Source organism: Dunckerocampus dactyliophorus, chromosome 9 (genome assembly GCF_027744805.1).
Source record: "Dunckerocampus dactyliophorus isolate RoL2022-P2 chromosome 9, RoL_Ddac_1.1, whole genome shotgun sequence".
In the NCBI taxonomy this organism is placed as follows: domain Eukaryota; kingdom Metazoa; phylum Chordata; class Actinopteri; order Syngnathiformes; family Syngnathidae; genus Dunckerocampus; species Dunckerocampus dactyliophorus.
Window position 1 is genome coordinate 4,734,747 of NC_072827.1, and position 17,226 is coordinate 4,751,972.

The 17,226-nt window shown below is 42.6% G+C and overlaps 3 protein-coding genes across 5 annotated transcripts; 1 reads left to right on the top strand and 2 right to left on the bottom strand.

Annotated features, from left to right (window-relative positions):
- Nucleotides 1-1,082: 1,082 nt before the first annotated feature.
- LOC129187773 (pancreatic secretory granule membrane major glycoprotein GP2-like) lies at nt 1,083-2,842 on the bottom strand. The gene is made up of 6 exons (XM_054787460.1): nt 2,678-2,842; nt 2,386-2,469; nt 2,011-2,253; nt 1,783-1,939; nt 1,631-1,705; nt 1,083-1,543 (listed from the first exon to the last, which is right to left on the bottom strand). Exons 3-5 carry the CDS (start codon nt 2,250-2,252, stop codon nt 1,658-1,660), a joined length of 447 nt encoding a protein of 148 aa, XP_054643435.1. The 5' UTR covers nt 2,253; nt 2,386-2,469; nt 2,678-2,842; the 3' UTR covers nt 1,083-1,543; nt 1,631-1,657.
- A 43-nt stretch (nt 2,843-2,885) lies between these two features.
- LOC129187273 (uromodulin-like) lies at nt 2,886-7,374 on the bottom strand. Its single transcript, XM_054786306.1, has 8 exons — nt 7,315-7,374; nt 5,766-5,969; nt 5,620-5,703; nt 5,104-5,318; nt 4,326-4,474; nt 3,719-3,802; nt 3,345-3,593; nt 2,886-3,273 (listed from the first exon to the last, which is right to left on the bottom strand). The coding sequence occupies exons 3-8, from the start codon at nt 5,690-5,692 to the stop codon at nt 2,886-2,888; spliced, it is 1,158 nt and encodes a 385-aa protein (XP_054642281.1). The 5' UTR covers nt 5,693-5,703; nt 5,766-5,969; nt 7,315-7,374.
- A 1,823-nt stretch (nt 7,375-9,197) lies between these two features.
- LOC129187770 (protein mono-ADP-ribosyltransferase PARP4-like) lies at nt 9,198-13,567 on the top strand. 3 transcript variants are annotated; one of them, XM_054787454.1, is made up of 5 exons: nt 9,199-9,329; nt 12,158-12,260; nt 12,339-12,468; nt 12,542-12,814; nt 13,280-13,567. In XM_054787454.1, the coding sequence occupies exons 1-4, from the start codon at nt 9,240-9,242 to the stop codon at nt 12,765-12,767; spliced, it is 549 nt and encodes a 182-aa protein (XP_054643429.1). In that variant the 5' UTR covers nt 9,199-9,239; the 3' UTR covers nt 12,768-12,814; nt 13,280-13,567. The 3 variants fall into 3 exon arrangements, with proteins under 3 accessions (XP_054643430.1, XP_054643429.1, XP_054643428.1); XM_054787455.1 differs by having other exon boundaries at nt 9,198-9,329; nt 12,545-13,561; XM_054787453.1 differs by having other exon boundaries at nt 12,542-13,559.
- The last annotated feature ends 3,659 nt before the right edge of the window (nt 13,568-17,226 follow it).

Sequence of the window (17,226 nt, forward strand, 5' to 3'; positions counted from 1 at the left end):
GTGGGTGGTGTGAATCAAAAAGTAGGTATTGGTCAGCGTGTGTGGGGTTTCTGTAAACACCGACACGGTGTTCTTCACAGTCCAGAATGTGTTTGTCCACAGAGTTAATATGCTCGGTGAAGGCTGGCACCTCTTCGCTTCTAATTTTGGCCCATGTGTCATCCACATACTGTATCTGTACCAGTGACTTGGTGCTTTGTCAATGAATTGAAAAAAGTTCCAGCAAATGACATATTTGTTCTGGGTGGAGAGCGGATCTATCTTGGAGGGTGTGTTCAAGTGTAAACGTTGCCTCACAGTTTCCACTGCATGCTGGGTTGGAATAGTTTAGTGTCTGCTTTTCTTGACAAGTCCATTGAGTTTTGGACGTGATGTGTTTTGCCCACCAGGGCTGTTTGTTGGCCCAATACTTAGCAATATTGTAAGTTAGAGTTAATGCTGCTGACAGTGGGTCTGAGGGGTGCTCTATCATTTTCCTTTTGTACCCACTGGTTGGGTTTTTAGTCTCCTGCTGGCAGGATTGTGACGTCATGATGCCAACACATGGCAGTATGATGGCTGATTCTGTGTCTGGTGAACCATTTGTGTGGATTTGGCCACATGTTTAGGGTCATTATCTTGCTGAAAGACCCAGTGACGACCATCTTCAGCTCTGGGCAGAGGCCACCAGATTTTCTTTCAGGCCTTTGGAAGAGAAACAGGCCCACAGCATCACCGATCCTTCCCCATACTTCAGGGGGCATGAGGTGCTTTTCTGCACTCTTTTGCGTTCGCTTGTGTTTGCTGCCAAAAAGCTATCTTGGTCTCTGGACCGAACGGAAAAGGTTTTTCCATGCATGCCTCCCAAACACCTGATGGTTGTTTGGTCTGTCTCAAAGAAACAGAGGCTCTGCTCTGTAGAAAATTTATTTAGTCTGGGTTTTTTTTATTTTCTAAAAATACTTAAATACAATTTTCTGTTTGGTCCTATTTTTTAGAAAATATGATTTGAAGCTAAACAAATTAACCAGGGGTGCCAATGATTATGCAGGGAGCTGTAAGTGTAAACAGAATTTTAGGAACCGCTCACCTGGAGACTCTGCAACAATTCACTTTATTGTTCATTGAACAGGGACATGAGCACATTCTTAAAGACATGCATTACACCAGATCCAACTGCATGCAGCTTCTTTCCTTCTCAAGTCCCTGGGCAGGTCATCCAATCAATATGCAACAAAATCAATAGAATACACTCAAAAAATCCATCCATATACTCCATAGCTTATTTCAACCCAAACAAAGAACAAAAACAACCCAAAAAGCCAGAACATTAACAAATTCCAAAAGTCAATCGTGTACTTCAGCGGTGAAACATTTCAATTGTACGTTATTTACAGTGCTCAAAGTATTTCTGCTATTTTGGGTTCTTTGTCATTAAATACAAGCATCATTGAACACTTGGGACCTAAAATGCTGATTTTTCAATCACACTTTTCTGACATTTACATGTAGACTATCAAACTCAAAGTCCAATGCCATGGATGTCACTCAGATGATTTCTCCCCTGGAAATAAAGAGGAAGGGAAAACATGGTCATTATTTCCACATTACGTTAAAATGCAGCATGATAACTTCATGAAAAAACACTTACAAGTGATTGGTCCAATGGTTAGTGGCTTTAGTGGAGAAGACTTAAGACATGACGTCGGGCTCTGCCGGAGCAGGACTACATGTGGAACAACATAACATTCCAACTAGGTTCTTCAACAACAACACAACTGTAACTAACTGTATGCGACTCACCGGAATGCAAGAAGAAGTCATGCTGTCACACAGGCTGAGGCTGCAGTGGAGGTAAACATCTCCAGATTCTCCAACAAGGATGAACGAGGTAATGAAACGAGCCTTGAGGGATGAGCCGCTCATAACCACAGACACTCGCTGGCGGTCGGTGGGACATCTAAGAAAAACAGCATTTATCAGTGTTTTGCATTTTGTTTCCGTATTCACCCATGCTAAGCAAAGACGTACTTGTTTTGGATGAGAAGGTTTCGTTCAAGATGGTCAGGGTCTGATGAGTGAGAAGCGAAGCATTCCTCCAAAACAACCGCCAAGCTGGGATCTTTCTTGTCCACAGAGACCTCCACGTATAATGGTGAACCCACTGGAAGGACCACCGCGCCTGCCGCATAAGGCTCTGCATAGTCTGATTTCTTGAACAGGACCATGGAGATTTTCAGTTTGGCACCCGAGCCAACAAAGACACCTTCCATCCTGTCAGTAAAAGACACGAGTTCTCCTCTCATTATTATGTGGCTGCATGCGAAGCGCATCTTATTCTGCCTCATGCGTGTTATTATGGACCAATGCGCTAACATTCTGTGTAAATGTAAGCCTTATACTTGCCTGCTTGGTGGGTCCTCATTCACAGCTCCGGATTGGCTTGATGGATCATCAGGGACCTGGTTGTGATCAACCTCTTTGCTGGGCCTTCACACAAAAATTCCACAGAACTCCTTTCAGTATCAAAATAGTCAACATATACAAATGCCATGTTAAATAACACTTTAGTAGTAAATACACAATACAGCAACCTGTCAGATACAACCCCAGGCCATTCATAAAGTTTCTAGTTTACTAGAATCATTCCAAACCATAGCTAATTGTATCAATGTCCTATTTATTCATGACAACTCACGGCAGGTTCAGTCTGATGGGTGCCTTCAGTCTTGTGGGTGTGTCCAGGGGATACGCGCATGAGAAAGGAAGAACCAGGGGCAGAAAGAAGGAAGTACAGCTGTCTGGATAGATGAATAAGGCGTTGGAGTAGATGACATGTGTGCTGTTGATCTGAAAAACAGATTTCATCCACATGATTCCAAGGTGTAGGTCTTCAAAATAAATGTCTACGTGCGTGTGCTGCTTTTTACCGCCAGTGTGTTTCCACAGGCACCCGTCTGAGCGTCAGCGTCGTACCACACGACACCATGTTTGTCCCTGGTCCAGGAACACTTGCCGTCTGCCAGGTTGCCAGTCAGAGCACTATAACCAGTGGGTCTTATGCTAGTTAAATCCACACCCACTTGGATTTTGTCAGAGCCACAATTAAGGTTACTGAGTGACGGATCCAACTTGGGACTGCAAGAGGTGGTCTTTCTGTCACACAGGCTGAGGCTGCAGTGGAGGTAAACATCTTGGTGTTTTCCCTGAAGAAGGAAGAGCAGGGCGGAGAAACGAGCCTGGTGGGATACGCCGCTCTCAACCACTAACACTTGCTGGCGGTTAGTGGGGCTTCTAATAAAAAAGTTGATCATCAGTATTCTGCATCTGGTCTCCATATTCACCCCAACTAAGCAAAGACGTACTTGTTTTGGATGAGGTGATGTTGGCCAGGACTCTTTGTGTCTGATGAGTGAGAAGCGAAGCAGTCCTCCAAAACAACCGCCAAGCGGGGATCTCTCACAGAGACCCCCACATATAACGCTGAGCCCACCGGAAGGACCACCGTACCTGCTGCGTAAGTCTTTGCATCGAAGGAGTTCTTGAAGGAGTTCTTGAACAGGACCATGGAGGTTCCCAGTTTGGCACCCGAGCCAACAAAGACATTGTCCACCCTGTCAGTAAAAGACACACATACTCATAAAGCAAGTTCATTTTATTACGGCTCATACTAATTATTATGGGCCTGCTTGTGGAGCAATGCTCTAACGTTCTGAGGAAATGTAACGCTGTTACTGGCCTGCGTGGTGGCACCCCCTCTGCAGCTCCGGATTGGCTTGGTGGCTCATCGGGGACCTGGGGCTGGACAACCTCTTCTTTGGTCCTTCACACAGAAATGCAAAAATGGATGTGGGGGCCACTTTGCTGTGTACATTTATTGGACTGTACGCTATATACAAGCTTCGTGTTAGGAACGGGCTGCCCCTGGGCCACACTTTGGACACGGTGCACAGTAAGAGTGAACAGGGTGATGATTATTTTATTTTTAGTAAAGCTGCTCTGTTACTAATGTGCAGCCTTCTCATCTCTGCTGAACAATGGCAGCACGCTGCTTTCATTGTAGAAATAACATTTCAAAACAAAATGTAAAAAATATACACAAATATCAAAGTGGGCCCTGCATCCCTGCTTTACATAATTCACATTGAGGTCAAGTGTTGGGACATTACCAGGGCTTTTCTCCGGCCCGCACACGCCCCCACGCATGCGCCCACACAGAAAAATATGGTAAAACTGTCGATCCGTAAGGTGGTTTGACTGTACCGTTCCATCCCTAATTACACCATACTGACATAACATGGCTGAAACCTGTATCATTTCATCTCCATTCATTCATGACAACTCACACCACGGTCGGTCTGATGACCACATTTAGTCTGGCGTCTGTCTTCAGGGGATACTCGCATGAGAAAGGAAGACTCGCTGGCAGAACGGAAGAACTGTTTGCTGGGTAGATGAATAAAGTGTTGGAGTAGGTGACATGTGTGCCGTTGGTCTGAAAAACAAATGAAAACATTTCATTCAAATATACGCTTGTCTTTGCAGCCCTCTGCACATTTTAAACTTAACAAGAAAACAACAAACATGAAAAATAGCATTTTTACAAAGTCCAAAAAATGAGAAAAAAGTTGCAATTTTCTACTTTTTTAGTGAGAAACAGAATTTCTGGAAAATTAGGTTGTGGAAAAAGTTATGTTGCAAAATCAAAACATTATGGGAGTAGTCATGAGTACGAGAAGAACATAAATATTTAGGAAATAAAAAAACAGCAGCAGAAATGGAAAAACAGTTTACAAAATCAAAATATTTTTGCAAGAGTTTACAAAATAAACTTTAAAAAAATATGAATGACAAGACAAGAAACATGTATTAATTGGAAAATTAGGTTATGGAAAAAGTGTACAAAAATAAAGTCAAAATATCATAAAGTCATAATTCCGAGCATTTTACAAGAATAATCTCATAATATTGCTAACAAATCAAATGACATTTGTGTAGCATTGCCCTACAAAATACTTTGAAACAAGACAATGAATAAACTGATAATTTTTGGAAAATTAGGTTGCGATAAGTTAAGGTCAAAATATTATGGGAATAAAGTTAGAGCTGCAATATTAATGTTACCTTCAGTGTGTTTCTACAGGCACCTTCCTGAGTGCCAACTTCGTACCACACCACACCATCTTTCTCCCTGGCCTGGGAACACGTGCTGTCAATCAGGTTGCCATTGAGTGGGTCACGACCAATTAGTCTCATCTTAGCTGAATCCACGCCCACTTGGATTTTGTCAGCGCCACAATCGAGGAGACTGATGAGTGGAGGATCCAATTTTAACTGTTCTGTGTGTAATATGCCAACATATGGAAATACATGACAGTCACCTTCACTAATATGACATTGCTGCATCATGACATTGATCATACTGTAACTCTTCTTTGCTAACTAACAGCTACGCCACAAGTATTTCTAGTTACAATTATTTGGCCAGTGTGAGTAGCAACATTGGCGCCACCTTGAAAAGGTAGTCAGCGGGTGTAAATAAGAGTGTTGCCAGTTGGTATATAACAGTGTGGATAGTGTTCCATTTCAATAACTGCTGGTGTACGCATCCAGCATGAAAGGACGTATTGATCATGACACCTGAAATCCTTGCGGCGATCAGCACGAGGAGGAGAAAGAACGCCCCTCCAGGCGTCCCCATCGTGGCGCACATGCAGCGTTCTACTGAAAGACACGACGTCATCAGACACGCATTTTGAAAGATTTGCAGTAAAGTTTGACGTTACCTCGACCAGGAAGGAGTCCAGGAGTTGGTGAGAATGTTTGTCGTCAAGAGGGAGTGTTGATAGGCTGAGGCTTGATCATAGCACACAATAACTTATCAAACACTTCAATGCTCCGTCAATAAAAGAACGCTGCAACACAAATACTCTTTAGAGTGGGGGTGTCCAAAGTGCGGCCCGTAGCTGTTTTATTGGCTCGCAGCTCAACTAAAAATATAAAATGAAAATGGAAAAATCAGCAGTATTTTATAGGAAAGTAAAAAAATTAAGTCACGGGAAAAAGGCTTTTACAATTTTGTAATGTTGGAAAAAAGTTGTATTCCAACAAGAACTTTTTTTTACAAGAATAAAGTCAAATCATGTAATTTTAGTAACTGAAATATGAAAGAAAACGTGTTATTTTTAAAAGGTGTATTATTATGAGAATAGAATTGCCATTTTTGTCAAAATAGGTTGAGGAAAAAGTTCTATTAGGCTTTTTGACCTCATCCCAAACATCATCACACGACCACTCTAACTATCCTTTCATTCTTCAGGATGTGGCCCCCGGTGGAAAAGCTTCGGACCCCCCTGCTTTAGAGGCATTCTGTCAAGCTTACTCCGACCCAGGAGGGATGAATCCACTCGACGCCTGCAGCTTAAATGTCACACGTTATTACATCCAATCATTCTCATCGCCAACCATGTCCTTCACATTGAAAGTGACCAAACCATAATGGCGTCACACACTGACAGCTCAGTGAAGAAATGTGACGTGAAAAGCTGTATGGAGGACCACATGGGACCGAATGACATCATTAAAAGTGTCGTTCATCAAATCAATAAATTGAGCTTTCAATAATTCATTCAATGTGTCATTAATTCACTATTTGTGTCATTTATTTAATAGACCGAAACAAGCGGACTCAGACATAGATGACGTCACCCTAACGCCAATCATTGGGCTTGATTGGAGTTAGCCCCGCCCACAGAATTTGATGGGTGGTTGCCACAGAATAATTCATCAAGTACGTGTAATCATTAAATAGTGAAATAATTCAATCATTACATAAATAAATAGCCAAATAAATATATTGTTTTACATTAAATTAATTATTGAATGATTTATTTATTGATTTAATTGATTAATGACACATTTATTTTATTCATTTTGTGCCATTTGGTCCTCCATATAGCTGAATGCACCTACTTATTGCTGTGATGACTTTTTAAATGTCATGCTTGTCCTTTTCAATGCAATAACCTTAAAGCTTGATGAACAGGAAAACTGAAAAACTTTTTAAGGACTCGGGAGTTCTTATGGAGCTAAAAGCGTTCATATCTGATTTAGAAGTGTCATAGAAGTGTAAAAAGAGGAATGAATACTGCTGTGGTCGTCGATACGATGAACTATAAGATCCACTTCGTTAAAATGATCAAACGTCAATGTCACCCATACCATTCCTTCCCTATAAAAATATATTGTCCAGCCATTTCAACAAATACTTAGTAAAAAATTGCCTTTTTGCTTTTCTAACGGTATACCTTGTAGGCAATATTCATCAGGTCTTACCGGTCGGTCCTCAGGTCTTCGTTGCTCCTCCGCTGCTTCCTCCGGCGTCCACCTGCCTTCCACTCTTATCGCAGCCTGCAAGAAGACCTTCTTTTCATTCAGACGTGACATAAACGTCATTTATCGTCACGATTAAAACACTAGTCAGTCACCTGCATCACTCCTATACACTTAAAGTCACGTAAAGCCTTGATAGATACACCTGTCACCCACATCATTCCTATGTAAAGCCGTCAAAAAGTTATTTAAAGGCTTGATAGATACATCTGTCACCCACATCGATCCTGTAAAGCCACAAAATAGTGACGGGCGTATCGATGACGAGGCTGTCAAACTACTGCAACCACATGTGATGTCACGTGCAACCCAGCAATAAGCTAAATACTGAAACATGCAATGTAAGTTACAGAAAAAGTGCCATATTTATTTCAAACATTTAGTCAAAACAAAATAGCCATTTCTGGTCACAGTCAACTAAAATAACATTGCTATCAACAAATAAAAGAGGTTATTCTTAATAAATCCACAAATAACAATTCCATTAAATATTGCTGGCAATGATAATTTGTAAAGCTGCATATTTCTACGTGGCACAAACTATATAAGAACAAAGTAAAGCGCAAAGTATGAAGCTAAAGCAACCAGTGAAATTATAAACGATGACACTGAGGGATTCTTCCATGAGGTGTGACATTAGATTCCAAGTATTAAAGGAAGACGCCTGACTTACTTGCCAATCATCATTGAAAACTAATAATAGAATGTAGTCATTAATTGATTACTGTAATTTGCGGTTTATAAGCCACTACTTTTTTCTCATGCTTTCAACCCTGCGGCTTATACACTGATGTGGCTAATATGTGCTCACGTCCGTGTGCTTCCGAGCAGCACGCTCATCATAGAGAACACGTGGAGAGATGTCGGGAGTTTCATGCAGTAAATTGTAATATCAAATGTGACCAATAGATGTCGTGGTATCCTCAGTAATGTTGAGCAAATGTCTGAAGAAGAGTCATTTACGTCCGTCCGCTATTCTGGCATGAGAACATGGCAGCACACCGCGGCTGCTCGAAGACTGTTGCTGGGCCACGCCAGGGGTCAGACTCAACATGAATGCCAGGAGGGGGCAGGACACACATTAATTATTCAACTACAGTACTATAAGAATGAAAACTAATTCACACATGCCTCCGTTTACGATCGGCCATCGTTTCAACAGATTGAGACTGGCAGTTCCCACCAGATGCGTGTCATTGAGACAATATGCCAGTCATTTAGTTGCTTTCCACCGTGTTCTTCTTAATGATATACATGACCTCAAATGACTGAAGTGTCAAAGTATCCGTATTTTCACGAGATAATCAATTTTAGAGCGTAAAGGTGCGGTATCGGAGGTACTGACATTTCAGTATCGATCCGCACGTAACTAGTTGGCAGATCTGTTAGTGTCTTTCGGCATGCATGAAACCTGGTGCCAGCACCTCATCATACAGTGGTTTGTACAAATACAATAATTCTGAGAGAAAATAATTGAGAGACGCTGCTTCATGCAAATATGTTAAGCGTGTCCCAAAAAGATAGACAATGACCGTGGTGGGACTGGGATATGAAGTCTGAACACCAGATACTCGTGCCTTCCATCCTGTTGTGTTAGAAGCAATTGTCGCTGGCAAGCAAGTATGGTAAGCGTCACTCCGGCCGCTGGCGTCAGGTACCAACCCGATGGTGGGACGACGTGGGAAAGTTGCAGAAGTCACCCGTTTCACTGGGTTCTGCGTTAAAAGGCAAAGGCGGATAAAAGTCCGACTTCTCTAACGGCTTTGGTGCAACTGTTTTGCAGGATCTCTGTGAAAGAGGCGCATGTTAATGATTAAAATGTCCGATGCAGTGTAAGGCGCGTGTGTGGAACGTCACATGTTAATCACATGTTGCTATCATGTGTTTGCAGGAAAGGGGTGTCAGCAGGTGGCCAGAATCTGTTGAAATGGACAAAGATCTTCGAGATGCAGATTTCAGTAAGACACCTTCTGCACATTGGCACATTTTTTTAACGATACGATACTAAGTAAAATATCACAGACACCAATGCCAGTACAGCAACGAGCCGTTAAATAATGTACTATTTTAGCACTGTCTAAACTAATCAAAAACCCTGATTGCCTGTTTTACATGAACTACAGTGCCAGTCAGTGCTTACACAGAAGATCCTTGGGTTATACGCCACTTCTGTTCCTAACTCCTAAATCAATTCCAGTTTGCTAGGGATGCCATCCATCAGTATCAGCCAATTTCCATGGCAAAGTGTGTGATACTGTAGGCATATGCCGATCAGTGCCGATCACAACAATCAACCACCTTCTATGTTTGTGTATTTTGTCATTTAGTATAATTTTAACACGTAGCAACACGTAGTATCGGTACAGTTCAAGTCAACAAAATGACAGAGGCCAAATTTCTCCACCATTTTCACTCTGTCCATCAGTTATGTGATATGTCTTATTAATGAATGTTTTATTAATAAACATGACGGAAATTCTCAGGGGTTTCCAAACTTTTGCATACGACTGTATGTGTTGACACCTACAAGCTATTACGACTTATTAGGTTATGATATTCACGTCAACATGTGGGAAATGTACTTGTATGGCGCTATCTGCTTACACATTAGTTACTTAGACAGCTGCATAGCCATGTGAAATACCCACTAAATCTACACGACTGCGCTGCCAGATGTGGAACTCGCCTATTATTAGTAAAAACAATGTGCATATTTAAGTAAATCATACGCATTTTTTGCCCAAGTGAAGCATTTTCAGGTGTAAAAATTGTTACATTAACTAAAATATAAATACAGTCAAACCTGTCTTAGCGGCCAACTTTATTGAACGGCCACCTGCCTATAGCAGCCACTGAAAAATCCCCCCCCAGCAAATTTACATGTTATAGACCCTGTGTATAGCAGTCACCTGTCCAACGCGGCCAGCGGCCACCCATTTTGTCTCCCTTGGTCAATATCTGACCGCATATAGCGGCCAAATTACCAACTCAAGTAGAAGCTTCATGCACGAAAAAGTTTTGTTTTTCAATCAATGAAGCCGTCGTGTGTAGACTTTAATTACTGAGTCCTAGCTCAGTCACAATCATTCACAAGATCCACACAAACTGTCAGTTGTTCCACATAAAAAAGCCGTCTTCTTTTGAGCTTGCTATTTCCTGGTCAAACATGTAACTTTAAGACCATTTGCACCAAAACATTACCGCAAAGTAGGCTGGGAACAGGACGTGCTCCCAGCGACGCTACAATAAAAAAAAAAAAACATACGCAAAGAAGGAAACTTCTCCTGTTGCTTCTGCCAACTTTGTTTATTGAACGCGGCCACCAGACAGCAGCTCAGAACACACAAACATCTCTCAGCATCGTCTCTCCTTCCTGCTTGCCCACAAGGCAAAGGTTAAACAAGCCCCACTACATAGCTGTCCCGGCAATGCCTGTAAGAAATGACACCGTTTATTTCCTGGTGTGCACTGGTCAATACTGTAATGCCGCTTGTTGTGGGGAAGGAGAGACTCACGTCGCCGATGCACTTTAATGGCTTTATTAACAGCGGAGAACACTGCAGGACTTTACATCCACGCCAACATAAACACACTTCCCAACTCTCTCCAAACTCACAGCTAGCACTGAGCCTAGCTCTCGTGCTCGGGACGCCCACCGTCACTCCCCGTCACTTCCTGATGAACTAAAGCTGTAATGACACTCTGCCGTATAAAAAGTAAAATATTAAAAACAAGCGTAAGACATTACGAGCACAGCTTTGTTCTGTGGGTCGTGGATATATTCTATCAGTTATTATTAAGCCTCTAGCTTCCTTTTCGTAAGTAAAAACCTTGGCTATGATTGCACAGGTTTAAATGATCTCACAACTGGCACAATAATAATACTCAGAATAATAACACAGGTTACTGTTGCCGCTATAGCGCACAACAAGCTAAAACTCAACTCATAACCCCCGACATCACTTCCTGTCCACCAACAATTCTGCTCCCCTACAAGGAGAACTGTCTTTAATGGCTTATTTTCTCTGATTATATCAACTATATTGGGTAATAGGAATGTAAAGGTAACTTTAGTGGTGTTATGTCATGTCTAGAGGGCTCTAATAATGTTAAAGTGTATTTAGAAGGTGGTTAACAGGTTTTCTATGTCATAACTCTGAATATTCCATTTCTAACAATGGAATTGTGGAAATTCACTTATCACGGTCAGGTCTGGAACCAATCCGCAATAAACGAGCGATTACTGTAATCCATGTCATTGGTATCGGCCGATGTCACTCATGGATGATTAGTATTGGAATCGGCAGCAGAAAACCCTGATCAGAGCACCCATACTGACGACAAATGAGGAACGGGTACCTCTGCACGCTCTTTCCAGCGACCGCAAAGCAGCTGCACATCGTGCCAAACAGGAAACCGCAAACCAAAATAAGAGCACAAAACAGGCAGCGAGGCAAAAACTTAAGGAAAAGCAAAACTAAAGGCCAATCTCTCATGCGGAACATAAAGTGCTGATTACGCGAGGGGAGTGCCAGTCTATATGTTGGGCATGTCTTGCGCAATAGCATGAGAAAGGCTGCTACGACACTGCTAGCTAGTTAAGCGACGTAGGATGGATGAAACCACTCTCTTATTATCTTTGTAAAGGCAGAATCGTTGCTGCATCTTTAATATTGGATGTTGTTAGATTCAGCACGTGTACCTAAAGAAGTGTCCAGGTAGGGTATATGTAGCGAAAGAACATTAACCGTTCCGGTGGTGCAATGTTGATATCGCTGTCTTGCAGGACGGCTACTGGGAGCTGACCGCAGAGCTGGGCAGGTGCATTGACGTCGACCTCGACGTCCTTGCCAATGAGTTCCTCACAAGCAAAGGCATCCGCTCTCTCGGTGAGATGGTCTTCCATCCTTGTAGGCCGCACCTGCTTCAGGGAGCAGTGCAGTGAGCTCACGTCTTGTCTTGTGCAGGCGTGAAAGCCCACGCTGACATCCTGAGGCTGCTGGCGACTCTTGTGGTCCTGCAGCTGATGAGGTTGGAGAAGCTGCCGGAAGGCCAGCTGCTGCGTACGCTGTTCGCTTTCGAGGAACCTCCGATCAGGTAAGGGTCTTCACACCCTCGGGCTCCTGGTTCTGGAAATGTAAACAGCCCTCAAAAAAAATTTTGGCGGCAGAAGCAGGCCGGCCCGCTGGCAGATCGTCAAGAATGCGGTGGACTGGGTCCGCTGGGCCGACCGCCAGTACCCCTGCGTCTGCAGCCGGCTTGAGATGGGTTCGACCTGGGAGTCCGTCACCCGCCAGCTCCTGGGCTACGAGGTCTTGCCCGCCTTGTCGCCTCTTGCTGGCCTGAACCTGAGGAGGAACACGTCCGCCGCATGTCCCCCTGTGGTCGTCCAGTGAGGACACCCGGCAGCATGGCAGGAAAGAAGGACGGGTCGCAACATTAGGTACACAAGCTGAAGCGATTCCACACGACAGTATTTATATACTTTTTGGTATTCAGTGTTCCCTGGTTTATCGCGGGGGATAGGTTCCCAAAATAACCTGCAGTAAGTGAAATCCGCAAAGTAGCCAACTTTATTTTTTTTTCAATGATTCTACATGTTTTAAGGCTGTAAAACACCTCACCATACACTTGATACACTTTTCTCAGACAGACATGAACATTTTCCTGCATTTCTCTCTTGTTTAAACACTCTCAAAGTCCAAACCTTTGTTTGAATTTTAATGATCAACCTACTAGGTTGGACACAAGAAATTATTAATAGTGACTCACACGTATTTCACTCTTCTGGTCGTGCCTCTTCATCATCCTGGCGCCGTTCTGCTCTACTGTAGCGTTTTTGTATTATTGTCAAAACATATTGTTCCTCTCGTCGTACTTTCCTCCTTCCTTCCTCCTTTCATAATAGCACCCTGCAGCCGCAACTGCTTCCTCTTCTGCCTTTTGGGTCCGACCGCAGGTACCTTTGACGGTGCAGAACATTTTGGAAACAGCAAGTCGGCGAAAGGTGAACCGTGATGTAGCGAGGGAACACTGCAGTACTGAATCTCGTTGGGTCGGCGCTTCTCAGCTGAAATTTTTGAAGTCACGTTTCTCACAATGTTTTTTTCCATGTCCTTCCCCTCCCGCTCAAGCTTGACATATATATATATATATATATATATATATATATATATATATATATATATATATATGTGTGTGTGTGTGTATATATACACTGCTCAAAATAATTAAAGGAACCTGGACCAGGGCATCACTGCGGTACCTGGACGCATGGAGGAGATTCCAGGAGAGCTGGACAGGGCCATAGAAGGTCCTTCAACCCTCAGCAGGATCGGTATCTGCTCCTTTGTGCAAGGAGGAACAGGATGAGCACTGCCAGAGCCCTACAAAATGACCTCCAGCAGGCCACTGGTGTGAATGTTTCTGACCACCAATCAGAAACAGGCTCCATGAGGGTGGCCTGAGGGCCTGACGTCCTGTAGTGGGCCCTGTGCTCACTGCCCAGCACCGTAGAGCTCCATTGGCATTTGCCATAGACCACCAGAATTGGCAACTACACCACTGGTGCCCTGTGCTCTTCACTGATGAGAGCAAGTTCAACCTGAGCACATGTGACAGACGTGAAAGGGTCTGGAGATGCCGTGGAGAACGTTATGCTGCCCGCAACATCATTCAGCATGACCGCTTTGGTGGTGGGTCAGTGATGGTCTGGGGAGGCATATCCCTGGAAGGACGCACAGACCTCTACAGGTTAGATAACGGCACCCTGACTGCTATTAGGTATCGGGATGAAATCCTTGGACCCATTGTCAGAACCTACGCTGGTGCAGTGGGACCTGGGTTCCTCCTGGTCCACGACAATGCCCGACCTCATGTGGCTAGTGTATGCAGGTAGTTCCTGGAGGATGTCCAGGAGCTCATTGATGCCCTGGTCCAGATCTGGGAGGAGATCCCCCAGGACACCATCCGTAGTCTCATTAGGAGCATGCCCCGACGTTGTCAGGCACGCGTACAAGCACGTGGGGGCCACACAAACTACTGAGAATCATTTTGAGTTGCTACAATGACATTTTAGCAAAATGGACCAGTGTGCTGCATCATTTTTTCACTTTCATTTTTGGGGTGTCTTTGATTTCCCCCTCTATAGGGTGATCATTTTCATTTCTATCAAATGATGTGGCATCATTTTGTTACTAATACATCACCCACTTATTATCAGGAAAGATATTCAAGATCATTTTCCCCCAGTTTAGATCTGATGTGTTTTCCAAGCGTTCCTTTCATTTTTTTAAGCAGTATATAAAGATGCCCTTTAATAACTAACACACGGGTGTCCAAAGTGCAGCCCGCTGCGGTTTTTATTGGCCCACGCCACATTATAAATGTCTAATTTAACAAGAAAACTTTAAAAAAAACCCCACAACAACAACAAAAATGGAAAAAGCAACAGTAATTTTACAAGAATAAAGTCAAAATATTAAGAGACAAAAGTTGGAGTATAATGAGAAAAGGTCATAATATGATGAGAATAAAATGACATCATTTTAGCAGCAAAAGGTTGCAATATTAAAGTCGTAATATTATGAGAACCAAACAAAACAATGAACTCAGTTGTAATTTGTGGAAAATTTGGTTGCAGAAAAAGATGTAATGTTGTAATGTAAGAAGAAAGTCAAAATATGAGGGCAATGACGTAATTACAAGAATAACATTTACAAAAGGAAAGTTTAAATAGTTAAATTAGTTGAAATTTAAAAAAAAAAGTAAAGTTAAAAAGCGACAACAGAAATGTAAAAACAGCAGTAATGTTTTCAGAATAAAGTGAAAATACTCAGAGATGAAAGTCGCAATTTTATGACAATAACTTGCAATATTAGGAGGGAAAATGCCATTTTAGTAGCATAGAGTTGAAATATTAAAGAAAAATGTTACTTTTTAAAAGTCATGATATTATGACAAACTAAAAAAGAAAATATAAATTCATTGTCAAATTCATGTCAGTCATTTTTGGAAAATTAGTTTGGGGAAAAAGTTATAATATGGGAATAAAGTCAAAATATGAGAATGAAGTCATATTATAAGAAGAAAATGTATGAAGATTATGAGGCAACAGCAGCAGGAATGGGGGGGAAAAGAGCAAAGAGTGAATTTGATTGTAGTAATTTGCTTTTTCACCGATATCACACCGCTGAGATGCACTGTTTTCTTGAAATGTATCGAACTTCTTAGCATAACTGCACAAAATAGCAAAGCTGCATCCTTTCATTTTTCTCTGTGTGGCCCTTGTTGGAAAAAGTTATTTGAATGGGACGGTGACAGATAGCCTGTAATGCTAAAATATTTAGCTGGTTGATAATTGTACTACAAATTATCGTAGAGAAATGATAATATCGACTTTTTTTAGACCATTTTTTTGTAAATGTTTTCATTAATTTTTTATTAAGTGTCATGTCACATTTGAACCCCTAGATGGTGCTCAAGTATAGTGTACTTTAGTACGTGTAGTGCATGCGCCTGTACAGACTCAACCTGTCTCTGTTAAGAAACAAAAACAAAACACTCCAATAAAACCTAGACACACACACACACACACACACACACACAGTTATGTAGTGTATTGTCCAATCAATGTAGCGGATCATGTTTGTGCTGGACCACCGCTGAGTTGTGGCGCAATATGCAATGTTGCTGATATGCCCTTCAACATGTCTTCTTTTACGCAGTTTTATTGCTGTTTGTGACATGTGCGTGTACGTTCTTCCAGGCAATTTGTACTGTCTGTCAAACATTTCCCCAAATGTTGGCTTTTCAACCGTATTGAAAGGTTGCATTTCTTTTGCAATGTAGCGAGCGACACTGTGATTTTGCGCTGTTTTGTTTAATATTTGCTCCGCCCGTCAAACGCCTCAGTAAGCATCGACTGTCTGGACGAAAGCTGTACTGCGCATCCACACTGGAACCGTGGCATTTGGCTTAGAAACTATCGCTCTTGTGCCTTTATTCGTATTTGCGTCTGCTTGCTCAACGCTAACTGCTAGTACTCGGTGTAGCCATTCACTACACAGGCCCCGCCTCCATGTACTGGGACAAAGACGCTGAGTAGCCGACAGGAGGTTCACTCTCTCCGTTCATGCCACTATAGAACCAATGTGCACGCACACATGCAGAGAGAGAGAGAGGAGCCTCTTTGTTAAAGATTCTCTTACGATATCAAATACCAACGTATGTACATACTCTATTTTATTATCTGAAGGGGATCAATCATCCAAACATCCTGTGATTATCTGTTTATTCTGGAGAAGTGGAAAAGTACTGTGAGTGGACTGAGAGAAAACGGTTGAGATAAAGAAGCACCTGGTCTGCGAGGCATGACCAAGGCTGTCAGGACAGGACAGCTCCAGGCAATTCAAGGACAAAAAGCACATTCCGCAGTCACGCGCTAAGCAGCCGCTTCCTCAACGGTCCACTCCCGGAACTACCTGTGACTAATATCGAAACTTAACTTACCACGTCCATCTATGTGTTACCATGCCCATCTATGTCAATAAAAAGAAGCAGGAGAGTGTGGCACGGATTCTCTCTCCTTGCGCAAGAAAATCTCAAGCCTTCCAGTCTGGGTCATTTTGTTAATTCACAGGTTGGGGGCAAGTTCCCCTGACACTCTTGTCATCCAGCCTGTGTTGCACAGAGAGATGAGGAAATGGAACAATATGCACATGTCAATTTATGGAGGCGTCCAAATTATTGACCTCGCTCTTTTCTATTGTTCGATTCATCGTTTTATCCATTATGGTGACAAGCCTAGCGAAGGAAAAGAAGGGCAAAATGGGAGGGTTGACAGAAGGGATGAGA